Raw genomic sequence first — 27,751 nt, 5'->3', positions numbered from 1 at the left:
GTCCCTGCTGGGCAGCCGGGCTGCTACGCGCCGACGCCGGCGGGCGGGACCACCGAGATGGGGCCTCCGCGCGGCGTAGCGCGGCCCCGGAAGTGCCTGGGGCGGGCCGGGCCGGGCGCTGGGCTGTGGGGCGCGCGCGTCACACCCGCGCCGGCGAGACCCATCCGCAGCGGGTTGGATCCGCTGGGGTGCGGCCCCGCCCCGCCGCCTGCCGCCCCGCCCGCAAGGTGAGCGGCCCCGCCCCGCGGAGGTGAGCGGCCCCGCGTCCGTTACCTGCTCGGGGCTCCTGGACCTCCGAGTCGCCCCACCACCGGTCCCCCGTGGCCCCGGTGCGGGCGTCCCAGGCGGTGGGCGCTTGCAGGGGCCCCAGCGTCGCCCCCCGGCGGGCGCGTGCAGGTCTGCGGACCTCCACCGGGAAACATGCGGGGGGTCGGCCGGGCCTGGGGTTCCCGGGGGACAGGGTGACGGGGTGGGAGGAGCCGCGGGAGGCCCGGGAGGGGTGGGAAGCATGAGTTTCAGACCTCTGGGATTTCCGGTTCAAACCTTAAAAACAAAAAAAATCGTGGGGCACAGGTTAAAGATTGCCAACTTTTTATCCAGAGTGGAGAAGTCATCGTTTAGGTAGTCCATGCGGGGAATGTAAAACCTCTCCGGAGGGAACCTTGGAAACTCCTGATTTAACAGGTGGGTGGAGGGAGAGTTGCGTTCCACACATACTCAAAGGAGGGATCACAGGGCATGAAAATCTCGGGAAAAAGTGTCAGAATCCGAGGCATCAAGCGGGGAGGGGTGGGAGCAGGCTCAAAGCCTACAGGGGCAGACAAGATGGATTAGTAAGAGGGCACCCAGCCCCCCATCGTTGTTGTTGGGTGGGCCCATATTGTCACATCTCCCTGTTTCTAAGAGAAAGATAACTACTGAGTTTTAAATATTGGCAGCGAAGTAAAACAACAAGCTCAGCTGTTTGAGAGTCAAACAAAATGTGTCTGTGGCAAGATCCCCCAGGCTGCCAATTTGCACTCTGTGGCATGAAGGGTTTTGAGAAGGTTATTGGTGAGCAGTGCCAGATGGATTGGGAAGAGGAGGACTGAGAAGAGAGGCCTGGGTTTGGCAATCAGGAGGTCGTTGGATGCCGGAGCCAAGTGGGGAGTCTCAGCTGAAGTCGGAGACTGGAAATTTGTGGGGGTGTCAGACCTGATCATGATTTTCATTGACAACATCTGGCATCTTAGGAGGAGTTGACAAGGTTGGGAGCTAGTGGCTGGTTGCAGCAGGGCGAGGAGGTGAGTAACCTGATGCTGGTCAGAGAGTTAGCTGAAGAGATGCCTATAGTTAGACTCTCTGTATATAGGGCCTAATCTCACACATTTAGTAAGGACCTACTATGTGTCTATCATGGAGCCCTGGTGGGCGCAGTGGTTAGGAGCTCAGCTGCTAACCAAAAGGTCAGCAGTTCAAATCTACCAGCCGTTCCTTGGAAACCCTATGGGGCAGTTCTACTCTGGCGTATAGGGTCGCTATGAGTCGGAATCTACTGGACAGCAACAGGTTTTGGGCCTATCCGCCTCAAGTGCAGCCACCCCAGTCTGTCATTGGAGGCTTGTGTACTGCTATGATGCTGAACAGGTTTCAGCAGAGCCTCCAGACTAAGACAGGAAGAAATGCCTGGCAATCTGCTTCCGAAAATCAGCCCATGAGAACCCCGTGGACTGAAATAGTCTGGTCCACAACCAATTGTTAATATGGCGCAGGACCGGACAGTGCTTTGCTCTGTTGTGTATAGGGTTGCCATGAGTCAGGGGTTGACTCAAAGGCAGCTAATGACAAGCTCAGCAGGGAAGGAGGGGAGCCTGGGTGAAAATGGAGGGTTGTTGGACTTGAGGTTGAAAAGTGGTGTTGAGAGAACTGGAAGGATTGGAGTTCATGGATTACTGAAGAGATGGGAAGGTTGGAGGAGTTGAAGTGGTCAAAGAATTTTGAGGACATTTTAGTTCTGTGCTTTTTTCACATCTGACCTTTCTACTGGCTGGAAAATTATTTTTACAAAATCATTTCTAGTAGGAATGAGTTTCGCTGTGACTATTATGATTAATTTAGTATGTTTACGCCTTAAACTTTGGTGCAAGGAATAAAGAATTTTGGGGAGAGGAAAAAATTTGGTAGTTCTAGCACAAAACCATGCAGCTTTTTCTCCATTTGATCACTTATTTTTTTCAGCAAAAGTGTGTGTAAGGGTGGTGCCGTTGTGCTGGATGCTAGGGGTTCCAAGAGGAAGGAGCACAATGGTGGGGAGGGTCGTGTAGACTGATGTTTGCCATCCAGGGTGAGTGCTGTCATGGGCGTGTGCCGAGTGTCATGGGCCACTGAGGAGGCATGGTGAGCCCTGCCTGAGAGCCTCATAATCAGGGTTCAGGGAAGGGGATGTTTGAACTGAGTCTCTGAGGATGAGCAAGGGGCAGTCTGAGAGCAGGAGTCCTGCAATCCTCTGTTAGGCACAGAGACTGGAGACAGCAGCCAGAGGAATGGTTGAGTTGTAAGGCTAGGGGTGTGAGGGACAGGTAGGAGAGGGACTGGGAGGCCAGCATAAAGGCTTTGTGAAGGAGTGGGGCTCTGTTTTGTAGGCATCAGGAAACTGTTGCAAGATCCTAAGAAGGGGAACTACATGATCAGATTCGTGTTTTGGGTCCTAGGTGGCACAGGCGGTTTGCTTTTGGCTGCTAACCTGAAGGTTGATGGTTCAAACCCACCCAGTGGTACCACGGAAGAAAGGCCTGGTGATCTGCTTCTGTAAAGTTTACAGCTAAGAAGACTCTGTGAAGCATTTCTACCGTGTAACACATGGGGTTGCCATGTGTCAGAATCAACTCAACAGGCTTGTTTTTTTTTTTTTTTCTTGGTCAATAGAGACAATGGACTGGAGGAAGGAGGGAAAGCTGGAGTTAGCAGCTGCCGTGGAATCAACTCCAACTCATGGCAACTCCGTGTGTGCCAGAGTAGACCTGTGCTCCACAGGGTTTTCAATGGCTGGTTTTTTGGAAGTAGATTGCCAGGCCTTTCTTCTGAGATGCTTCTGAGTGGACTTGAACCATGAGCCTATTGGCTAACAGCCAAGCGTCTTCACCATTTGCACCACCCAGGGACTCTAGAAGCTGGAGGTAGGTGGCCAATTAGGAGGTGACATTGAAATAATCCTGGGGAGTAGCAGTAAGGCCTGAGCCGTGGAGTGGCAGTGGCACAGGGAGGCTGAGACCCCTCAGTGAAGCCTCAGGAAATGGACAGGGAGTGAGAAGGTATAGTCTTGACTCCCAAGATCCTGGCTTGGGCACTGGTTGGAAATGGTACAATTAACCTAGTATACCCACCCACTTACCCATTGCCTTCGAGTTGATTCTGGCTCATAGTGACCTGATAGGGCAGAGTAAAACTATCCCATAGGGTTTCCAAGGCTATACTCTTTAAGGAAGCAGACTGCTACATCTTTCTCCTGCAGAGCAGCTAGTAGATTTGAACTGCCTACCTTTTGGTTAGCAGCTGAGTGCTTAACCACTGTGTCATCAGGACTCCTTAACCTAGTGTAGGAGGGAAGTATTTTCTCTTTCCCACCAGCCCCCCATCCCCAAATCCTCCAGTCTTGTCTCTTTGCCATAGTGACCCCACTTGCTATTTTAGCTTTCCTTGGGGCTTTACTTCCTAAGCACCTTCAGCCTGTATAATCTGGATATCACAATGTAGACACAGATTGTGTCTGTCTGGAGACTTTGAGGGGTGTAAATGGTTAGTGTGCTAAGGTGCTAACCAAAAGTTGGCAGTTTGAACTCACCCAGAGACACCTTGGAAGAAAGGCCTGGCGATCTACTTTCAAAAAATCATCCATCGAAAGTCCTGTGGGACACAGGTCTACTCTGGCACGTGGGGCTGTCATGAGCCAGGGTCGACTTGACTGCAGCTGGCATAGTGGTCTATCTGTCTTTCTTATAATTGCTTCTAGTACAGCAACCTTGTCTGTGATTTGGTTGGGATCATCTCAAAGACAAGCTGTGTCACATATTTATTTTGCTGTTACCACTACAGATTCTAGCCCAGAGAGGAGGCACACAGTAGGCATTTTACTTGCTGACACGACCATGTCCTTTTTTTTCCTTTCAGGTGCGAGAACAGTAACGGTGTTGCAGAGAAGAACATTTTTGAAGGATCACTATAATTGGGGTGATCCTCAGTTCACAATGGAAGTCTCCCCAGGAACCAAGTTTGCTGAGACCTTTGTGTTTGCGGACAGGTTAGAGATGCAGAGAGAACTTTTCCCAGGGGAGGAGCTAGGGAATCCTTTTCTTCAGGACAGAAGTTTGGAGCACATGGCTGTCATCTACAAGGAGATCCCTCTTGGGGAACAGGGCAGTGAGTGTGGTGATTATGGGGGAAATTTCAGTCTGTGCTCTAGCCCTGTTCAACATCGGAATGTGCCCTCAACCACCAGACCCCAGGATGATGAGCTGTTTGGGCAAACCTTCCTCCAGAAGCCAGACCTCAGTATGTGTCAGATAGTCCATGGTGGAGAAGACTCCAGCAAGTGTGATGGCCAGAAAGCAGGCTGGGGGGACATGGTGCTTAACAACCCTCACAGAGTGGTACAGCCAGCCAAGCCCTATGCATGCCGGGAGTGTGGCAAGGCCTTCAGCCAGAGCTCGCATCTGTTGAGACACCTAGTGATCCACACAGGGGAGAAGCCCTACGAGTGCTTTGAGTGTGGGAAGGCCTTCAGCCAGAGCTCTCATCTGCTTAGACATCAGGTCATCCACACTGGGGAGAAGCCCTATGAGTGCCAGGAGTGTGGCAAGGCCTTTCGCCAGAGCTCCGCCCTCACACAGCATCAGAAGACCCACACTGGCAAGAGGCCCTATGAGTGCAGGGCGTGTGGGAAGGATTTTAGCAGGAGTGCAAGTCTCCGGAAGCACGAGCGAATTCATACTGGAGAGAAGCCATACCAGTGCATGGAGTGTGGGAAGGCCTTCAACCAAAGTTCAGGCCTGAGCCAGCACCGGAAAATCCACACCTTGAAGAAGCCCCATGAGTGTGAGCTTTGTGGGAAAGCCTTCTGTCACAGGTCCCACCTCATCCGGCACCAGAGGATCCACACTGGGAAGAAACCCTACAAGTGTGAGGAGTGTGGGAAAGCCTTCAGCCAGAGCTCCAACCTCATTGAGCACCGCAAGACGCACACGGGTGAGAAGCCCTACAAGTGTCACAAGTGTGGGAAAGCCTTTAGCCAGAGCTCCTCACTCATCGAGCACCAGCGGATCCACACAGGGGAGAAGCCCTACGAGTGTGGCCAGTGTGGCAAGGCCTTCTGCCACAGTTCGGCCCTCATCCAGCACCAGAGGATCCACACTGGGAAGAAGCCCTATACCTGTAATGAGTGTGGGAAAGCTTTCCGGCACCGGTCAGCTCTCATTGAGCACTATAAAACCCACACCAGGGAGAAACCTTATGAGTGCAATATGTGCGGCAAGTCCTTCCGGGGCAGCTCACACCTTATCCGGCACCAGAAGATCCATGCCGGGGAGAAATCGTAACAGGAAGAGCTGGTAGCAAAGCATGCCAACCTTTACTGGGCAGAGTCTGTGTCCATATTGCTTTGTCTGTTAGACCCCACCTGCCTTCTGATGGTAGCACTGAACAGAGGCCCTCCAGTCCCAGCGCCCCTGAATATCCACAGTAGCAAGAAAGCCCTTGTGGCACCTGGTAAGGAGCTCGACACTCAGCAGATATCAGAGTGGAAGGGCGGGTGCGGTGCTAGGCAGGCGGAGGAAATGGAGGTGTTCTCGTTCTCCTGTTTGACTCGTAAGCCCGTGAGATACAGTTTTTTCCTCTATTTGCTTATTCCAGAATCCAGAAGAAGAAGAATAAACATTAAAAGGAGAAAGTTGAGTTACACCCATGAAAATGTCAGATTAACTCTTTAACATTAACCCTCAGCGTGGCAGTTTCTGAAGTCAGAAACTGTGCTCGTAGCTCAAATCACCCAAAGAAAAACGAATTCAAAAGCAGATTCATCAGCAGGCAAAATGGATTCTTCTGCCTGGGTCAGGCATTGTTGGGGACAATCATAACAGGCTAATAGAGAAAAGAGGGGTCTGGAAGGATGGGTTTTGGGGTTGGGAGTGAGGGTGGTGGGCCCTCTTTTCTGTGTTAAAGAGAGGGTGGCTTCTGTCAGAGTCTCCCACAGGGAGGAGAGGCTGCTGGCTCTAAGTCAGCCTGGAGAGTAGGCATTACTGTTCCCTGGAATAAGGCCCCACAAGACTCAGTGAACCTGGGATACCAGTAGGGTTCCCTTCCAGTCTGTGCTGTGCATCCTCCTTTCTTTGTCCGCTAATGCTGAGGGTGTGTGGAGCAGGGTGGAGAAGGCTGTGGTTCTGGAGTCACAAGATCTGGGTTCAAATCCTAGTTTGGCCCTATCCTGCCTGTGTGACCTTGAGCAAGCACCACCCATAGCCCCCTGGGACTCTGCTTCCCCACCTGTGAGAGGGGGTCATGGGGCCTGGGTGTGCACCTCCAAGGCCTGGTGAGAGGCTTCTGTGCAGATCGAGGCCACATGTGAAAGTGCTTTGCAATTTGAGTGGTCCCAGATGGTGGCTGAGAGTGGAGACCCTGAGTGGTCCCCACTCAGAGATGCTGCCCTCAGACTGGTGGGGTGGCCCCATGCTGTTCCTAAAATGACGAATTTGCAGCAGGCCCTTTGTTAAGTCAGGCCTTCCCTCACCCTCTTAGGCCTGTACCGGGTCAGCAAGGGGCTGCGGTCCATGTGTCCCTGTGACCCCATCTGTATATGGATATCCTCCTGATGTTGCCCAGATGGATATGTCCTTCTGATGCCACATTCTTGTACATCCCTGTCCTCTCCATGGCACACTAGAGTATACTTGGAGGTCATTTAAAAAGTGCCAATCCTGGGTCCCACCTAGACCAATCCCATCTGTATCCCTGGAGCTGGGCCAAAACTTGGTATATTCTGAAGGCTCCCCAGGGGATCATCATGTTATAACATAGCCAGGCTGTCTCAGCTCCCTGCCCCACCCCTGCCCCCAGGAGCTGGCTTGGGTAGTGACTCTGTGGCTGATTGATAAGTGTCTGTTTTGGGCACTCAGGCCTTAGTGCAGCCACGCAGGTCTCTAGTGCTGGTTCCCACTGGGCTCCACGGAGCTAGCGCAAGGAGGGAGCAGTCTATAAGCTATTTTCAAGTTTTTCAAAAGTGCATGGCTGGAATTACATGAGCCCATGGTGGTAACATTGGTTATCTCAGCTGATCAGAAGCTCAGCTTAGCAGTGATGTACAGTTTTGATGAATAATCATGGGAAAATCATAATGGCTACTTAGTAAGTGGGGCTTGATAGGCCAGGAGTTTTTTTTTTTTAATTTTTATTGTGCTTTAAGTGAAAGTTTACAAATCAAGTCAGTCTCTCGTACAAAAATTTATGTACACCTTGCTAAACCAAACCAAACCCACTGCTGTCGAGTTGATTCTGACTCATAGCGACCCTATAGGACAGAGTAGAACTGCCCAATAAAGTTTCCAAGGAGCGCCTGGTAGACTTGAACTGCCGACCTTCTGGTTAGCAGCCGTAGCACTTAACCACCACGCCACCAGGGTTTCCTTGCTATATACTCCTAATTGCTCTCCCCCTAATAAGACCGCCCGCTCCTTCCCTCCACTCTCTCTTTTCGTGTCAATTCTGCCAGCTTCTGACCCCCTCTGCCCTCTCATCTCCCTTCCAGATAGGAGATGCCAACATAGTCTCAAGTGTCTACTTGGTCTAAGAAGCTCGTTCTTCACCAGCATCTTTTTCTATCCCATTGTCCAGTCCAATCCCTGTCTGAAGAGTTGGCTTTGGGAGTGGTTCCTGTCTTGGGCCAACAGAATGTCTGGGGGCCATGACCACGGGGGTCCTTTTAGGGCCAGACCTTTCTAAATGTTGGGTCTGGTGGACAGGGAGGGAGATCTTAATAGGAGTCCTGGTACTAAGTACATAAGCCACTCCTCATCCAGCTCTTCTCTGTGAGCATGTGAAACATTCAGCCAGCAGTTCAGGCCTCCAGAGCATTGTGGGTGGCCTGCCCCAGTGGCCTTCAGTAATTTATCAGGAGTGAAGAGAGAATGGAGCCCCTGGGTGATGCAATGGTTACTGTGCCTGGCTGCTAGGTTGGTGGTTTGAGTCTACCCAGAGGTGCCTTGAAAGAAAGGCCTGGCAGTCTACTTCTGGAAGGTCAGCCATTGAAAATCCTATGGAGCACAGTTCTACTCTGACACATATGGGGTTTGTGTCACGTATGGGGTATGAGTCGGACTGATGGCAACTAGAAGAATGAATGCTGAGACACCTTCCCAGCATGGGCCCTGGCAGATCTAACTCTTTAAGTCTACCCTACTGCCCCCTTCCCCGTCAGCCTTGGTCAGGCCTGTCACATGGTCTCCTTTCTGACTCTTCCTGCACACCCTAACCAGATTGGTTTCGTAAAGCGTCATTTTATATAAATTGCCATTCTCCTTAAAACTAACCTTCAGGGGCTACTCTGCGCACACACTTGGTTCAGCCAATCCAGTTGACTGCCCTCTGAACGTGCCCATGGAGTTCATGCCACCGTCTGCCAGAAACTTTTCCATCTCCAGGTTCTCATAACTGTCACTGTGTTCACATTTTGGCAATATGTACTTTTTTCTTCTCCTCAGGCTCTCTGTCCTCCTCCTTTCTTTTTGACAGTTTATGAAACATGAGAGTTAGATCCCTGTTCTGAAGGGTTAGGAGCCTTGCTGGTGCAGTGGTTAAAGTGCTTGGCTGCTAACTGAAAGATAAGTGGTTCAAACCCACCAGCTACTCTGGAGGGAAAAGATGTGGCAATCTGCTTCCGTCAAGATTACAGCCTTGGAAACCCTATGGGACAGGTCTGCTCTGCCCTGTATGGTCACTATGAGTCGGAATCGACTCGACTCAATGGAGAATGGGTTCTAAAGGGTTAACGGATTCTCACGTGAACGTGGTAAGACCAAGTACTTTTTTGTTGGAAGTATGAGTGGAGCTCTATTCTTTATGAGGAGCCTGCTCAACTTCTTTCAGTGTTTAATGATGTATTTTTGTAATTCTTCTATTTAGAGTCTCAAACGGTATAAAGTTAAAAGAGATTGTCCTTAGTATTGTTTTAATCTTCCTTGAATGTGGTGGTTTGTTTTATATTTTTTTCTGTTCTATGATGGTGGTTTACTTAAATGTTGAGTGCTGTGAAGCTCCCACTCTTGATTTGTTTACTGATCTGATTGTTTTGCCAAATTATATGTAGTTGGCTCTTTTTTGGTGTTGTGGCTTAATACTTTACAATTGTAAGATTAATTATTTAGATATAATTAATATTTTTGTTACTTCTAGTGAATATCGGTACTTGGGTTTGTAATTTTCTCTGATAGCTTTGTTGGCACTTCATGAAGTTTGGACGTGGAATTTTTTTGTTATTAGAAATTTCCTTTTGGCCCAAATGTTATTGCTACTTTTTTTTTTTTTTTTTAATATTTCCAGGTGATGAATGCTTGTGTAATTGCTGTTTATTTCTTATTGCACTGTAGTGTGCAACATTTCTGAGTGTCCTTAGAATTTCTTTGAACCTGAGTATAATATCAATTTTCACAAAGCATTTATGTACTCTCAAGAAATGTACTTTTACTTCATCAGTTCTATTTGTTAAATCAATTTTTTGATCATTTTATTCAAACCCATACTTTCTCTTTTATTTACTTCAGAGTTCTTAGCCTGGGGTTCATGGACTACTTAGAAGTCCATAGCATGCAGGGGCTTTAGGGGCTGGTGGGCCCCCAGGGATTTCACAAAGCTATGGCGGTATATGTGTGAATGGATTTTTCTGGGAGAGGCCTCTGTAGCATTCATCAGATTTCGAAAGGGCTGTGTGACCCCCAAACAGTTATAAACACGAGTTTACCTGTTCTAATTATAATCTGATTTTCTGTTTTCTTCTTTATGGTTTCTCTATTTCTCTTATATATGTTGCTGTGTTAGTCATGTAGTTTTCTCAAATCCCTTTTAAGAAAATAGGGTATATAAATTGTCAATAAAACTGTAATATTTGGGGCATATATAGTTAATAGTGTTATATTGAAAAACTGTGCCTTTTAGTGCCCTCTTTGCCTCTTTCAATGCTTCCAGCCTAAGCTTCACTTTTCCAAATGTCATAATTGAAGCTCCTTGCTTTTCTTGAATTTGCATTTGCATGATAGAATTTAGTTCAGCATTTTACTTTTTGAATTTGAGTACATATTTTCCTGTATATCTGTAACTTATAAACAGCAAATTGTTGGATTTTGTTTTCTGATTCTGTCTGTAATTATTTTTCTTATGTAAGAAGTCCTCTTGTCATTGACATTGTTTTTTAAGAGTAAGGCATCGTTTATTATCATCTTAATATTTTAATGTATATTAAGTCATTTAGCCCAAAAGATCATGCTCATTTTTTCCACTATCTCTAACTACATTTGGAGTATCATTTTTGGGTAGACCAGAGATCTTGTCACATTTGGGGTCAGTGCTGGGCTCTGCCCTGAGCCCACTCTCCATGTCTTTGGCCTCTGACTTCAGTGTCCTTGGCGTAACAAGGGGGGAACAATGCCCCCCTTATAGCCTTGTAGGGCTCCTATGGAGTGAGGCAGATGTGCTTGGCAAACCGTGAGGTGCAGTTAATTATTGCACTATTAGCACTCTGAAATATTTGGTTTAGTTTTTCTTACTCCTAGAGTTCTTTCAACATAACTTAGAACATTCCACTGTGCTTTATTTTTTAGAAAATACTGCTAAATATAAAACCCTAAAAAACCAAACCCATTGCCATCGAGTTGAATCCAACTCATAGTGATCCTATAGGACAGAGTAGAACTGCCCCACATGGTTTCCAAGGCTGTGATCTTTATGGAAGCAGACTGCCACATCTTTCTCCCATGAGACAACTGGTGGGTTTGAATTGCTGACCTTTCAGTTGGCAGCTGAGCACTTAACCACTGTGCCACCAATGTTCAGATATGGATCTGTCCCATCCTCCGTGAGTGAACTTGTCACTTGAAGAGAGGTGGAGGTAAACAAGTAAGCATGTAGTCCTGATAATACATTCATTATGTGCCTTTGTGTCTTAGAGATGTCACAGTAACATAGCAGCCTGAGGAAACATCGGGAAACATTGACCATGACTGGGATGGTGGGAGACGGGAGATAAGCTGTTTTGTGGCTATCACTGTGACTCCTTAAAAGACAGTCCAAGATTTAGGCAGAACTCATGGAAGCTTTTACTCTGGCAAGGTGGTCTCGTACCCCTTCCCATTCCCCTCGTCCAGGCCGGTCTCCCCTCCCCCACCCCACAGCTGGACCCTGCCAACATCTCCAGGGAGAGAGGGGATGCTCTGTCACAGCTCCAAGGGCTTGAGGAGTTGGTCACTCCTGGCCACTTCTGTTGCAGGTACAGAAGCTGAGGCCCAGAGCAGTTGATGACTTGCCCAAGGTGTGCAGCAATTTAGTGGCAGAGCTGGGGCTCAGCCAATTCTTTTTCTACTGAACCAGGGCTGGTCCTCAACATGGCTGTATATGGGGACCTCATACAGGGGCCGCCTGGGAACGCTTCAAATGCTGCTGCCTGGATCCTACCCTGAGATTTTGATCTTACTGCCCTGGTGTGTGACCTGGGTGTCCGGATTTTAAAAGCACCTCCAGGTGGTTCTAAATGTGCAGGCTGGGTGGAGAACCACTGTGCTGAACCTGTGCTTCTCAAACTAGGCTTTGCCAGGAGATCTGGTTAAATCACAGGTTCTGACCAAGGGGCCTGCGCTGGGGCCCGAGACTGTATTTCTAACTGTTCTCAGGTTGTACTGATGCTGGTCCGTAGACCACACTTTGAATATCAAGGAGCTAGAGTGGTGAGGGCCAAGTGTTCTTCAGAAATACTTGGGGTATTTCCCTTGTATATATTCCTAACAGTGGAGATAGGTGGCCAAGGGTGTCGCCGTTGTTGCTGACACCCTCCCTTACAGTGGTCCTGCCTTCCAGGAACAATCTAGGGTCAGGCAGTTGCTGCAGAGCCTGGTCTTGCATTATAAACCTTCAGGGATGTTAGGGGCCAGCACTGACAAAGGATAGTGCTCCACCCTGCAGGGCCTCCTTGCCCAAGTCTCTTGCTCTGGATGCCTGTCTTAGTCCTCTAGAGCTGCTATGACAGAAATATCACAAGTGGATGGCTTTAACAAAGTGAAATTTATTTTCTCACAGTCTAGTAGGCTGCAAGTCCAAATTCAGGGCGTCAGCTCCAGGGGAAGGCTTCCTCTCTCTGTCAGCTCTGGAGGAAGGTCCTTGTCATCAATCTTCCCCTGGACTAGGACCTTCTCCAAACAGGAATCCTGGGTCCAAAGGATGCTTCTGCTCCTGACACTGCTTTCTCGGTGGTATGAAGCCTCCTACTCTTTGCTTGCTTCCCTTTTATCTCTTGTAAGGTAAAAGGTGGTGCAGGCCACACCCCAGGGAAACTCCCTTTACATTGGATCAGGGATGTGACCTGAGCAAGGGTATTACATCCCACCCTAATCCTCTTTAACCACAGGCGGAGATGACGATTTATAACACATAGGAAAATCCTAAAATGGAGGACAGCCACACAATACTGGGAATCATGGCCTAACCAAGTTGACACTTATTTTTGGGAGGCACAATTGAATCCATGGCAGCCCCCTTTCCACAGAAGTAGCCAGAATAAGCTGTGGGGGGCTGTTTCAGGAGAGGAGAAGGAAGAGCCTGCCAGTGCCACTTTGGGAGGGACCTGACTGCAGGTGTATAGTAGTTCCAACTCCACACTGGGGAGACCCGTCCGAGCCAGGGTGATCTGGTCTGTTTGGGAGAGACAGCTTCAAGTGGCAGGCGTCTCCTGTGCATCCTGCAGTCCCAGAGGAGGCAAGTGCTGGAACTGTCTTGATCAGCCCAGCAGCCCTAGGGAAGGAAACAGTCCTGGTGCCATGCTGGAGCCCTGCTGGGGTGCTGCCAGGACTTCTCAGAGGCAGCAAATGGTAAAAGCCAGATCGCCTTGGTCCCCTCAGAGTTGCTCGGCTCTTGGGGGCAAGTGGACATTCACACACATTACCCAAGGTGGATGCATTGATTTACAGGGGAGTGGAAGGAGAGACACTTTTCTGATGGGAGGAAAACTCCCTGACCTCCAGCACCTGAAAATCCAGAAAGCCAAACTAGTGAGTGGAATTGGGGTGTGTGGTGGTGACCAAGGTGGGTGTGATGGTGTGATGGTTAAGATTGTGTGTCAGCTTGGCTGGGCCATGATTTTCAGTGTTTTGGCAGTTGTGTAATGTTGTGATCACTTCCCTGTTGAGATTTGATACTTGATCACCCCTATGATGGCATCTGCTGTGAGCAGCCAGTCAGTTGAAGGAGAGTTTTCTTGGGTGTGTGGCCTGCATCAACTGTGGGCAGATGTTCAATCAGGGCTGTGGGGCTTTTGCTCATTGGAGATCCTGCAGCTGGCTCCTGTTTGTCTGACTTCTAGTTCTTGGGACTTGAGCTAGCACCTTACCTGTGGTCTTGCCTGCCGATCTTGGCATTCGTTGATATTCACAGCCTGTGAGCAACAGCCCTGCTGTCTGGCCTGCTGATCTTGGGTTCACCAGCCCCTGCGGCTACGTGAATCAGGAGAAGCCTCTTTCCTGACCCACAGACTTGGGACGTTACAACCTCTATGACTGTGTGAGCCATTTCCTTGATATAAATCTCTGTATGTATATTTATATGATTTTCTGGTTTTGCTTCTCTAGAGAACCCAGCCTAAGACATTTGGTACTGAGAGTGGTTCTAGAGAAACAAAATTGTAAGGATGAATTTTCTAAATTGGTTTTAAAGTCTGGTTAGTCTTAAAGACGATGAGTCTGCTTCCAGTAGTAATGAGGGCACTGCTGATCCATGGCATAAGGCGGCAATTCAAATACACAGAATATCACCACCAGTGGATCAGGTATTGGTGAAAGACGAGGCTCTGGGTGATTGCATGTATGATACCTTTCTACAATTTTGTCATAATGAGAAGTATAAGGAAGCTGGTTGGTCCTGCTTTCACTAGACAAACTAGTGAAAGAAAGAGATGAGCTTAGGGCTTCAGAGTCAAAGCTCGAGCACTGCATAAAGGACCTCAAAGTTTCCACTTGTGCCTTGAAAGAAAACCTTATTTCTTATAGTAGCAGCTGATATTGCCATAAACCAAACCCAGAGTCTTAGTGTAAGAGTGGCTGAATTACAACACCAACTCAGCTGCTAAACTCGAGAGGGGTCAGAAGTTAAAGTGAGGGCATCGATTGGGAAGAACTGGGATCCTGAAAGCTGGGATGGGGACATGTGGGCAGATAATCAGGAAGCTGGAGACACTGAGCCCCTAAATTCCAGTGAATCACTCCTACCAACAGAACCGTTAGCCCCTCCACTCCCATCTAATGAGATTAACCCAACTGTATCTAAAGTGCCTTTGTCTGAGTCATTGCCTGGGACATTATAAAGGCAGAAGCCTTACAAGACAATGCTGAATGTTCTCAAAACATTTCCCTACTGATTTTGGCTTCTAGACCTATAACTAGACTAAAGTCCCAGTGAGCCTCAAAAGGTAAATCACAAAATGTAACCCAGGAGGAGGTATGCTACACTCCAAAAGAACTGCTTGAATTTTCTAATATGTACAAACAGAAACCTGGGAAATATGTGTGAGAATGGCTGTTAAGGATGTGAGATAATGGTGCAAGGAACATAAAGATGCATCGGTCTGAGTTTATTGATATGGGCTCACTAAGCACAGATTCTTCACTCAGTGTTTCAGCTCGAGAAGTTAGGAAAGGATTTAATAGTTTTTTTGGTTGGGCTGCTGAAGCATGGATTATGTGGTGACCTACACTAAATCTAGTTGAAGTACCAGACCTGCCTTGGTATATTGTAGAAGAAGGTATCCAAAGGCTTAAGGAAATTGGCATGCTAGAGTGAATTTATCAGGTTAGACCCACAGACCCACAGATGGAATGCCCAGAGGACACACCTTTTACCATAATGGTGAGGAACAAATTTGTGAAGGGATCTCCAGTATCTTTTAAGACTGCTGTGATTGCTATTTTATGTAAGTCAGATTTGACAGTGGGAACTACCCTAACTGAATTAAGACATCTAATTACAATGGGGCTGACTGGAGCTTCTGGTGGTAGGGGCCAAGTGGTGGCACTCAATTGACAAAGACAAGGTGGGTGTGGTTACCATAATGGACAGCAAAGTCAAAGAAGTAATCAGAACAGTCTGACTCCTATGGACTTATGGCATTGTCTACTTAGTCATGGTGTCCCTAGGAGTGAAATAGATAGGAAATCTACTAAATATTTACTTGATCTGTACAAGCAGATGAATTCTAGGTCAAGTGAACAGCAGCCTGACTCGGATCGCCAGACTAGACAGTCATGGTCCCTTAATCAATTCCCAAGCTTGAGCGAGTTTACAGACCACAACCCCTTGATTGAAGGAGAGGCTTGTTCCCCTTGAGGAAGGACTCCAATACACTGCCAAAAATTTATACTGCTACCCTTTCTCCCAGCCTCCCCAAAGGGATCTATCGCCCTTTTACGAGAGTGGCTGTTCACTGGGAAAAAGGAAATAATCAGACTTTTGGGGGATTACCAAATACTGGCTCTGAACTGGCACTAATTCCAGGATACGCAAAACATCACTGTGGCCCGCTAGTCAGAGTGGGGGCATATGGAGGTCAGGTTATTAATGGAGTCTTAGCTCATGTTTGTCTCACAGTAGGTCCAGTGGGTTTCTGAACCCAACCTGTAGTGATTTCCCCAGTTCCAGAATGCATAAATGGAATAGATATACTCAGCAACTGGAAGAACCCCCACCTTGGATCCCTGACAAGTGGAGTAAGGGCTATTATGGTAGGAAAAGCCAAGTGGAAGCCGATAGAACTGCCCCTACTTAGGAAAATGGTAAACCAAAAGCAATACTGCATTCCTGGAGGGATTGTGGAGATTACTGCCACCATCAAGGACTTGAAGGATGCAGGAGTGGTCATTCCCACCACATCCCCTATGGAAAAAACAGATGGATCTTGGAGAATAACAGTGGATTATTGAAAACTTACCCAGGTGCTGACTAATTGCAGCTGCTGTTCCAGATGTAGTCTCATTGCTTGAGCAAATTAATACATCTCCTGTTACCAGATATGCAGCTATTGATCTGGCTAATGCCTTTTTCTCCATACCTGTTTTGAAGGACGATCAGAAGCAGTTTGCCTTTAGCTGGCAAGGCCAGCAATACACCTTCATTTGCCTACCTCAGAGCTACATCAGCTCTCCATCCATATGTCAATTTAGTCTGCAGGAACCTTGATCGCTTTTCCCTTTCACAAGGTGTCACACTGGTCCATTACATTGATGACATTATGCTGATTGGACCTATTCCTCATTTCGGTGTGCTACTCTGTCCTGTTTATCAAGTGACTCGAAAAGCTGCTAGTTTTGAGTGGGGCCCACACCAAGAGAAGGCACTGCAACAGGTTCAGGCTGCTGTACAAGCCACTCTGCTACTTGGGCCACATGATGCGGCTGATCGAATGGTGCTTGAAGTGTCAGTGGCAGATAGAGATGCTCTCTGGAATCTTTGGCAGGCCCCATTGGTGAATCACAGCTCAGACCCTTAGGATTTTGGAGCAAAGCCATGCCAACCTCTGCAGATAACTACTCTCCTTTTGAGAAACAGCTTTTGCCTTGTTACTGGGCCTTGGTAGAGACTGAACGCTTAACCTTGGGTCTCCAAGTCACCATGCAGCCTGAGCTGCTCACCATGCACTGAGTGTTATCTTTTCCACAGAGCCCTAAAGTTGGATGTGCATGGCAGCACTCCATCATTCAATGGAAGTGGTATATATGAGATGGGGCCTGAGCAGGACCTGAAGGCACAAGTCAGTTGCACGAGGAAGTTGCCCAAATACCCATGGTCTCCACTCCTGTTGCGTTACCTTCCATCTCCCAGTCTGCACCTATGGCCTTGTGATCAGTTGACTGAAGAAGACTGAAGAAGAGAAAACTTGTGCTTGGCTCATAGATGTTTCTGTGTGATATGCAGGCACCACTTGAAAGTGGGCAGTGACAGCAGTACAGCCCCTTTCTGGGACCTCCCTGAAGGACAATGGTGAAGGGAAATCCTCTCAATGGGCAGAACTTTGAGCAGTGCATTAGGTTGTTCACTTTGGCTGGAAGGAGAAATGGCCAGATGTGTGCTTGTATACTGATTCATGGGCTGTGCCCAATGGTTTGGCTGGATGGTCAGGGACTTGGAAGGAACATTGGAAAATTGGAGACAAGGAGGTTTGGGGAAGAGGTATGTGGATAGACTTCTCTGAATGGGCCAAAGAAGTGAAGATACTTGTGTCTTACGTGAATGCTCACCAAAATGTGACCTCAGCAGAGGATGATTTTAACAAAAGATGACACATTTTGTCCATTTGACCTCCAGTTCTTGGTACTTGAGCTAGCAACTTACCCGCGGTCTTGCCTGCTGATCTTGGGACCCATCGATATTCGAAGCCTGTGAGCAACAGCTCTGCTCTCCGGCCTACTGATCTTGGGTTCGCCAGCCCCTGTGGCTACATGAATCAGGACAAGCCTCTTTCCTGACCCATGAACTTGGTATGTTACAGCCTCTACAGCCGTGTGAGCCATTTCCTTGATATAAATCTCTATTTATACGCTTTACTGGTTTTCTTCTCTAGAGAACCCAGCCTAAGACACATCCCTCCTGCACCTTGGAGGACAAACACTTGTACAGTCGTCAGAATGCTGGTGGGGTCGCAGCTGGAGACCCCCCTCCTTGTTTGCCTCCTCCTCCCCTTGCTGCCTCTTTGCATCCTGCTGTGGTCACTAGCCTTCCGAAGCCTGCTGCCGCGTTTCTGGTTCTCCCTGTCTGTGGTCTGGGATGCCCTCTGGTGGTGGTTGGTAAGCATCTACACGACTTGGGTGTGGTCTCCCCAAACCAAGAAGGGTCCTCTGCCTTATATCCGGCCTCCCCGTGCCACCGTCCAAGGCCAGGCCGGCCTTCTCAGGGAGATATCTGGAAGCTGCTGAGGTTCCTCCTCTGTACCTCACCCGAGGTATCCAGCTTCCGGAGCGGAAAGAGGGAGCCCACTGTCATGTGCTTTCCACCTCTCATCTCTCAGAAGAGGGAGCGGCACTGCATGTGGTCCTGGACTGATCTTCTACCAGGACTACGAGAACCCTCAAAGCTGGGTTTGTAGTGGGGGGTGCCAGGGGGTACAATCCCTCCTTTGGGGCTGGTGGAACTTGGATCTGGGCCTTACAAATGGAAGTCTGAATTGAAGGCCCAAAGCAGTTCCCTCTTACTGGAGGCCTATCCGAGTTTCCCAGGGGGCCTCCCTCTGCCTTTCGTCTTTTCCTGCTCCACTCTGAGCCTGGAGAGGGACTGCAGGCTTCAGTGTCCACCCCAGCACCCTGGGCTGTAGGGGGCCTACTTACCATACCCCTCTGGGCTGCGAGTGGGCCTGCACCAGCATTTGCTGTGTCAGTAAACTGTGACCTCAGCTCACTTTCTAGTTTCTGTCCTTTCTCCACTGTCACTGGCTTCAAGCCAGGAATTGGGGTGCTGTTGCCTCCTGTACCTTCTCATTTACTGACTCCCAAGTCCTGGTCCTTAATATAGCTCTCCTTCCCCACCTTCTCTTGCCAATTTCTCCCACCTTGGTCAAGGCTGCTACCACCCCATGTGGGCTCCCTGCATCCCTTCTCTGGCTGCCCTCCTTGGACCTGGCTCCCTTTGCCCTGGGCGCCCAGAGTGATCTTCCTAACCTGCCAGTCTGACAGGTCACTCCCTTACTCACACACGGTCATTGGCTCTCATGTGAGTCTAAGTGTCATGGGGTCTTTAGGCCCTACCTGACTTGACCCCTCAGGCTCCAGGCCCCCTTCTGACCACTCCTACCCCCAGCACTGTGCTCCAGCCACACTGACCTCCTGTGGTTCTGGGAAGGACATTCTTGGGGACAGCCTGCTCCCACCCACAGAGAGGGGTCCCTTCCTCTTCAGGAGAGCATGGGTGAACAGAAGTGGGAGCAGGGTAGCTCTGTTCCTGTGTCAGCTATTCTTTTTATTTTTATAATATTGTATTTTTGGTGAAAGTGTACACAGCAAATAGGTTCCCATTCAACAATTTCTATACATATGTTTCAGTGACATTGGTTACATTCTTCACCTTGTGACAACGTTCTCATTACTTCCATTCTGGTTGTTCCATTTCCAATAACCTGGTCTCCCTGCATCCCCCTTCCCCCAGCCCCAACCTTCTTGTCTTTGCTTTAGTGTAATTGTTGACCGTTTGGCCTCGTATAGGTGATTTTTTTTAAGGAGTGCAATACTTCACAGGTGATATTCTTTATTTTATGAGCTAACTTGCTGTTTAGCTAAAAGATAACTTCAGGGGATAGTTTCCGTTCAAAGTTTAAAGAGTATCTCAGGGCAACAACTGGGGATACCTCTAGTCTCAACTGGCCCAATAAGTCTGGATTTCGTAAGAATTTGAGGCTATATTCCACATTTCTCTCCCTTTCTATCAGGATCCATTTATCGTGTCTGGGTCAGCTATCTTGAGAAGGCCCATTTCCCACTCCACATCCCTCCCCCCCAGGCCTGGGCAGCGTCCTGAGTGCCATGAGCCATTGACCAGGGATGGTCAGCGCATAGTGGAGGACGAGAAGGGAGGGAGGATCCCAACCCTCTCCTTCTCCTGCCTTCTGGTTACACTTCACATCATCTCAGTGTCTGGCATACTATGTATTTCCTAAAAAATTATTTCACAAGTGCACCAGCTATGTGTGCATCTGAGCCCTTGTCCTCCAGATCCAGTCCTGATCAGGTCACCCCAGGCCTTGGGTGAGTCCTTGCAGTGGCTGAACTCTGCCTGGCCCTTGTTCTCTTCCCTGTTGACTGGGGTGGGGATCAGAAGGAATTTCAGGGAAGCCAGGCTCCTAGAAGAGTAGAGTGGAAAACGCCGGTGATTTGGAGTCCATTTCACGATTATATTTTGTGTTCTTAGGCACTGACAGTGAGAAGGCTGGCAGGAGGCCACTGCCCCATAGCATGTGGAGAAAGGGGAATAAAAGGAAAAGACCTGACCAGAACCTGAGACTGAGAAGAACAGGTTGGGAAACAGTCCTTGTTGGAAACCCCAGGGCTGGTACTGTGGGTGGTGAGGTCATGTGGCCACTAGAGGGAGCCATGCGCCCAGCTGGGCCCAGTGGGCTGAACACTCACGCAGGTGCTCAGGGCCTGTCGGGGGCCCAGGAACTGTCTCCCTCAGGCCTCTCCCCAGTAGCAGACCAGGGGTCTCTTGCTTCCCTCTGTGCCTCAGAGGTCCTACGGTCCCGAAGCCAGACCTTGGGACCAGAGTGGCCAGGGGGCCACAGGGAGGGAGGAGATGTGTAAGAATGGTCCCTTTCCCCTCTGCCTTTGGGCCTGGGTGAGCTTGTGGGGTCTCAGGAAGCCCAGCTCTGGGCTGCCTCCTACTTGCTGGGATGGTACCACCAGGTTTTTACACACCTCAGTCTGTAATGAATGGAATATGCAGGCCATAAATCACAAAGGCCGGAGAAGGCTGAACAAGACAATTACCAACCAACCCCACGGCTGCTCACGGAACAGAGTGTGCTCTGAGTGCAGGACACACATTTTTTTTCAAGCACACAGAAGGGTCAGTGAATGTTGAAATGCTGAACCACAGATCATGTTCTCTGAGCACAATGCAGTTGTTCTAGAAATCAAATCAATCAGAAACACACAACCAGAAAACCATTATGGGCGCTATTTCTTTCCTAGCCAGGCTTGGTGGGTGTGGGAATCCACCAGCAAAATTTTGCTTCCCGTCCCTGCAACTTTGGGTTCTGCTGGTTTAGAGGTCTTAGTTCCCAAGGGGGGGAGTTTTCCACCAGGGACACAGTACTGATTCCACTAAGCTGGAAGCTGAGGCTGCCCCTGCCACGCACAGCTCTTCCTTCAAAGAACATCAGGGATGCAGGATCAAACCTAATCGTCACGGGGATTGCGTTGTGCTACTGAGGTGCTGAGGTGCTTGCTGAGGGCAAAGGGAATATGAGGTGGGTAGTGGAAGTAATGGAGCCCTAAATAATGCCAATGGTTAATACACTCAGCTGCTAACCGAAAACTTGGCTGTTTGAGGCTACCCAGAGGTGCCTCAGAAGAAAACCCTGGCATTTTAATTTATTAAAATTTTCATTTCTGAGTGATGAGCCATTGAAAATCCTGTAGAGCACATTTCTACTCTGGCACATATGGGGTTGCCACAAGGCGGCATGAACTCTACGGTAACTGGTAGTGGAAGTAATTAAATACCAGCTACAACCACGTGAACAGTCACAGAAAAGAGGACTGTAATAATTATGAATATCCCTTGTTTTTATAGAAATATATTTATATTATAGTAACCATTTTTTTCCTCCCCCCTTCCCATTTCCCTGCAATCTAACATAAGATGTGTTAATAGTGGGTAACTTTCTATTTTGGTATCTAAGTTACAGGACATCAGAGGGGGGGTATGAATCAGCTGGGAGAGGAATAAGCATCGCTTAAATGTGGATGAAGTGACATGGAACTTGAGCCTTCCTTTGAGGAGAGGGATAGCATGTTTTTGGCTGTAAAAGTCGAGATGGGTAATGTTATGTGTCAACTTGGCTGGGCTGTGATTCTCAGAATTAAGTAATTACCCTCCATTTTGTGATCTGACGTAAGGGGACTTTCTTTGGGGGTGCAACCTACATCCAATATATGGAAGTTTTGGTAAAAGTCGCCTCCCTATAGATCAAATGATCCTGAATTCATCTCGTTGCCACCTGACTTTCGGATCGAGGATTAGCCAGCTCCCTCAGCCCTGTGAGCCAGGAGCCTGCCTCCTGACCTGCAGATTTTGGGTTCTTCAGCCCCTGGAACAATGTGAATGAGGAGAAGCATTAAGCCTGCTGCCTGACCCATGGATTTGGGACTTGCCAGCCTCCACAATTGTGTGGGCCATTTCCTTGAAGTAAATCTCTCTGTGTAAATCTATATACACTTCACTGGTTTTGATCCTGTAGAGAACCCAGACTAAAACACAAGGGTAGCTGGCATCATGTTAGGTGAAAGCATGATTTAGATACTGGAGGGTAAGTATGAATAAAGAAGGTATATTGTGATGGTTAGTTTTATGTGTCAACTTGGCTTGCTATAGTATTAAAGACTATTACATTAAACACTAACTAGTTGCTGTCGAGTCAATTCAGATTTATAGTGACCCCAGACATATCAGAGTAGAACTTGCTCCATAGGGTTATCAGTGGTTGAGTTTTTGGAAGCAGATCACCAGGCTTTTTTTCTGAAGTGCCTCTGGGTGGACTTGAACTGCCAACCTTTTGGTAAGCAGCCAAGCACTTAACTGTTTGCACCACCCAGGGACATTCAAACACTAAGTGTTATTAAATTAACAGTAATCTAGGTGATCTGGTTCCAAAATATCAGCCACTGAAAACCCTACGAAGCACAGGTCTACTTTGACACGCTTGGGGTCACCATGAGTCAGAGTTGACATGATAGCAACTGTTTTTAGGGTCACTATGAATCGGAATCGACTCGACGGCAGTGGGTTTGGTTTTTTTTTTTGGGGGGGTTTTTAAAAATTTTTATTTTTATTAGATTAAACACTAGTCTAGCTGTTGCTGTGAAGGTATGTTCTAGATATAGTTAATGGTTAACGTCTATCATCAGATGACTTTAAGTAAAGAAGATTATCCTTCATAATCTGGGTGGGGCTCATCCGATCAGTTGAAAAGCCTTAAAAGCAAAACTGAGGTTTCCTTGAGGAAGAAGAAATCCTAGGACTGAATTGTGTCTCCCTAAAATATATGTATCAATTCGGCTAGGCCATGATTCCCAGTATTGTGTGATTGGCCACCATTTTGTTATCTGATGTGATTTTCCTATGTGTTGTAAATCATACCTCTATGATGTTGATGAGATGGGATAGGCAGAAGTTATGTTAATGAGGCAGGACTCAATTTACAAGATTGGATTGTGTCCTGAGTCAAACTCTTTTGAGATTTAAAAGAGAGCAGAGAGACAGGGGGACCTCATACCACCGAGAAAGCAGCACTGGGAGCAGAGTGCGTCCTTTAGACCCAGGGTTTCTTCGTGGAGAAGCTCCTAGTCCATGGGAAGATTGATGACAAGGACCTTCCTCCAGAACCGGCAGAGGCAGCCTTCCGCTGGAGCTGCTGTCCTGAATTTGGACATACTAGACTGTGAGGAAATAAATTTCTCCTTGTTAAAGCCATCCACTTGTGGTATTTTTGTTATAGCAGCACTAGGTAACTAGGTAACTAAGGCACTGTGGACTGCAGCTTTAGCTCCTTCTCAAAAGTTTCCAGTCTGCTTGTCTGCCCTACAGATTTTGGACTTTCCAGCCCCCACAATTCCTTGAACTAAATCTCTTAATAGTCATATACATATATATATGTATATATCTGTATCTCTATTTTTATATCTATCTCTATATCTATCTATGGTGACCCGAAGCGCAAGGGAACAAAGCGCTGCCTGTTCCTGGGCCATCCCCATGACTGATTGGTATAATAGGACTGTTATGATCCCAGGGATGGATTACCCAATAACCAAGATATGCATGGGCTTAATTGTGCTTACTTACTAAACTGTAGTGCACAGTTAAACTCGTGTGTACCTTGCTTACTGTATGTACACCGTGCTTACCAGTTAATCCACCCGGTTGCTATGAGTCGGAATTGATTCATAGGGCTTTCACTGGCTGATTTTTTGGAAGTAGATTGCCAGGTCTTTCTTCCTGGTCTGTCTTAGTCTGGAAGCTCTGTGTAAACATGTTCAGCATCATAGAAACAAAAGCCTCCACTGACGGACAGCTTGTGGCTGCCCATAAGGTGCATCGGCCAGGAATCAAACCCAAGCCTCCTGCAGGGGAAGTGAGAATTCTACCAAATCAGTGATGGGTACATTGATTTCCCATTTCTACAGCGGAGAATTACAATGTCCACAAGGGGTCGCCTTCCTGCCATGAGTTGCTGGGTCCAGGGGAATTCTTCTATGGTTAAAAACAAAAAAACCAAACCCATTGCCATTGGTTCTGGTTCATAGCGACCCTATAGGGCAGAGTAGAACTGCCCCATAGGGTTTCCAAGGAGCAGCGGGTAGATTTGAACTGCCGAGCTTCTGGTTAGGAGCTGAGCTCTTAACCGCTGCACCACAAGGGCTCCCCTCTGTGGCTAGTTCTGTGATAAACCAGATTGTTAAAGCTGAAGGTACCATAGGAATGATCCTTCCCAAATTCCCAGGTCACAAATGGGGAAAAAAGAGGAGGGAGGCACTTGCTCCAGGCCACAGAGCATGATGGTGGCAGAGCCCAAGAGAAGTAGACTTTCTTCCTTACTGGTGTTCCCCTGCCCGAGGAATAACAATGCTAAGGAGGATGTTGGCGTTTTAGGAGGTTGATAGCTAACACCACACCTCCCCTTCCTTGCCTAAGTTCCAGTGGAGAGAGACAAGGAGTGTGAGCAACGGGGATACAAAGATCAGTAGCCTAATGTCTTCAATCACTCCTGGAGGGCTCGACTGTGGTGCTCAGAATGGAACTTTTGGTCTGTCCCAGGCAAGGGAGTTAGACCACAGCCCTTTGGGTCCCAGGCAAGGGAGTTAGGCCACAGCCCTTTGGGTCCCAGGCGAGGGAGTTAGACCACAGCCCTCCCAGCAGGGGTGAAAGCGAGAGGCTCAAGGAGGAGCCCTGAGCCCAGAGCCCTCCCCAGATCCTCCATGGATGAGTGAGGGTGGGGAGAGAGAGTGGTGTGACGTGAGTGGACACTTCTCTGGGCGGGAGAGCCCAAGGACACCAGCAATTCTTGGGCCTGAGAATGGCCCACTCAAGGCTCACCTGAGTTTGTTGGTGAAACGCACAGACCTGCTCTGGAATCAGGGGTCTTGGTGGCGCCACGGTTAAGCACTCGGCTAGTAACCCAAAGATTGGCAGCTCCAAACCCACCCAGAGACTCCGTGGGAGAAAGACCTGGCAATCTGCTGCTGTGAAGATTCCAGCCAAGAAAACCCTGTGGGGTAGTTCTACTCTGTCACATGGAGTTGCTAGGAGTTGGAATGTACTTGGCACCTAACAACAGTTCCTGAATCAATCCTCTGGAGACTCTGAAAGCTGACACCACCCAGCTCTTCTGATACCTTCTGATGCTTGAAAATGGCTGGTTACCTCCGAGACTCCCAATTCCCAGCTCTGGCCTCACTCCCGAGCTCTAGCGCCATGCAGTCCACTGTCCTTAGAGTGGTCCGTAGCAACCCCAGAACCTACAAGTCCAACACTGAGTTGTCCTCAAGTTACACCCACCTGGCATATTTCTTTAAAGTCAGCCCATCCACATATGGAATTTCCATCCAGTGGGAGGGGCCCTCTAGAGTGGCATGGGACCAACTACAATGCCTACAGTTGTGGACAACCGAGGGTGGAGAGTTGGAGAGGAGGGTGGTCAGCAACATGGACACTGCGACAGGTTAAAACCGAAGAGATGCCTGTATCTCAGGGTAGAGGCCAGGGGGAGAGTGGATCTTAAAGCATGCTGAGCTCCACAGTGCAGTGCCAAGTGCCTCGGCCACTGTCATACGTCCTCCTGCACCACCCTGCGTCCAGGCAGTCACGGACACCCAGCACACACTCACATACTCAGGCAACATACATACACATACTCACATGCACACACACTCAGGCACCACCCCTAGTGCCCAGGGACATTCACACACACCCAGCTACACATACACACTGAGGCACTGCTCTCTCTCTGTCACACACACACTCAGGCACCACTCCTAGTACCTGGGCACACTCACACATACACAGACACCCAGCTACACATATTCACACCCTCAGGCACCAGTCTCTCTCGCACACACAGACACACTCACATGCACACACCCCCAGACAAGGACTCACCTTTCCCCCACCCTAGTTCGGGGTCCAACGACCCTTAAGCACCCCCTCACACCTATCAGAGCCCCACACTCAGTTTCACTTTCTTTCATCCTGCCCCGGGTCAGGGAGGACCCTTATTATAAATGCAAGAAGCCTGGGGCCAAGGAAGGGGTCCTGCAGGAGGACAGGAGGACAAGAAGGGAGCTGGGCTGGAGTCTGGGGGGCCTGCGATGACCGCACCAGGACCCTCTCTGTCCCCAACCCAGACGGCGATCTGAGGGGGGGGTCTCCCTATGGGTACATTCCAGGCCCAGCTTCAGCTCTGAGTGAGGGCCCGGGGGTGCACTGGGGAGAGGCTCCGAAGGCAGTGGAGGGGGCGGGGCGCCTGTTCTCCATGGGGGTCCTGCCTCTGTCAGTCTCCGGGACCCGCCATACCCACTTCAGCCTCCAGGGGCCGCTGTCCCCTCACTGGGAGTGCAAAATGGGCTCCTGCCCTCGAAGACCCAGAGGAGCGGGGCCCAGGACAGGAGGGTGGGGCTCAAGGACAACCAAGTGACACTATGGGGAAACAGGCTCAGAGCCCAGGATCACACTGAAGTAGGGAAAGAATGGAAACTAGGATGCGGGCAGGGCTTAGGGACCACGGAGTGACACCACGGGGAAACTGAGGCTCAGATCCAAGGGTCATCTGAGTTAGCGGCAGGGTGGGACCAGGATGGTGGGTGGGGCTCTGGGACCGCGGGGGTTGCTGTGTGCTAGGCCCTGTTGTAGGGCCTTTACTTGGGTTTCTCATTAATGCCAAGAGGGCATGTACACAGGTTAGGGATGGCAACATGGAGCAATAAGGTTTCCAAGGAATGGTCGGGACAAAAGAATGGGACCATGGCTGGCTGCCCAGCTGCTCTGGAGAGTGGCCTGCCCCTCATGGTAAACGTGAACGCCCTGTGTCCCTGCAGTTCCACATTCAGTGTGTGCTCTAGAGAAGTGCTCCTGTGCACAGGGGCTGTGCAGGGGTTCACTGAGCCTGTGCTTGTGAACGAGGACAACCAGAAACAGCCCAAATATCCATCCACCAGGATGGCCAGTGCAGAACTGTCTATTAATATGGCTGGGAAGCCATCACACCATCTCTATTTTAATGGGGCTGGTTCACCTAGTCACAGAGACGTGTGGAGACGTGTACGGTATGCCCAACGTGATGTTTGTTATTACATTTGAAAACTTGGAATAAAATGCAAAGTGCTCATTGTAGTCTGCAAGGCCTCAAGGATGGCCTGGTTCCTCCCTTCCTCCCCTCTTCCTACTCTCCTCTTTCCTCGGCTTGGGCCACATTGGTGTCTTTGCTGTTCCTCTCACTTGTCGGGCACATTCTCACCTCGGGGCCTTTGCACCTGCTGTTCCTTCCACTGGTGCCCTCCTTCTCCAGAGGCCTCCACAACTGGCCCCTCACTTCATTCAGGGTTGGGGTGGCCTTTCTTGACCATCATTCTAAACCAGTGATTGTCACTCTCTCTCCCCTTAACCTCTCCCTTTTGGTGAAGAACTCATCACATCACACATTATAGTAGAATGTGTTGTTTGTTCACAGCTTGTCTCACCCACTGGAACTTCACTCCAGAAGGGTCAGGACTTGATCTCTGAGGCC

At 49.0% G+C, this 27,751-nt stretch overlaps 1 protein-coding gene across 3 annotated transcripts in view; it reads left to right on the top strand.

Moving 5' to 3' along the window:
* The first annotated feature begins 157 nt into the window (after positions 1-157).
* ZNF70 (zinc finger protein 70) overlaps positions 158-27,751 on the top strand; it is a 67,808-nt gene continuing 40,214 nt past the window's right edge. The window contains exons 1-2 of one of the 3 annotated variants that reach the window (XM_023559185.2): positions 158-227; positions 4,147-14,843. In XM_023559185.2, the coding sequence (XP_023414953.1) occupies positions 4,224-5,570 (1,347 nt within the window). In that variant the 5' untranslated portion in view covers positions 158-227; positions 4,147-4,223 and the 3' untranslated portion in view covers positions 5,571-14,843. Of the gene's footprint in view, positions 251-2,892; positions 3,156-4,146; positions 14,844-27,751 lie in introns of those variants that run through there. The other 2 variants (XM_064272392.1, XR_010318599.1) reach the window with 2 other exon arrangements.

This window comes from Loxodonta africana, chromosome 19, assembly GCF_030014295.1.
Source record: "Loxodonta africana isolate mLoxAfr1 chromosome 19, mLoxAfr1.hap2, whole genome shotgun sequence".
Lineage (NCBI taxonomy): Eukaryota > Metazoa > Chordata > Mammalia > Proboscidea > Elephantidae > Loxodonta > Loxodonta africana.
Note: the sequence above shows the minus strand (reverse complement) of the source record. Positions and strands in the feature narration are given on the sequence as shown.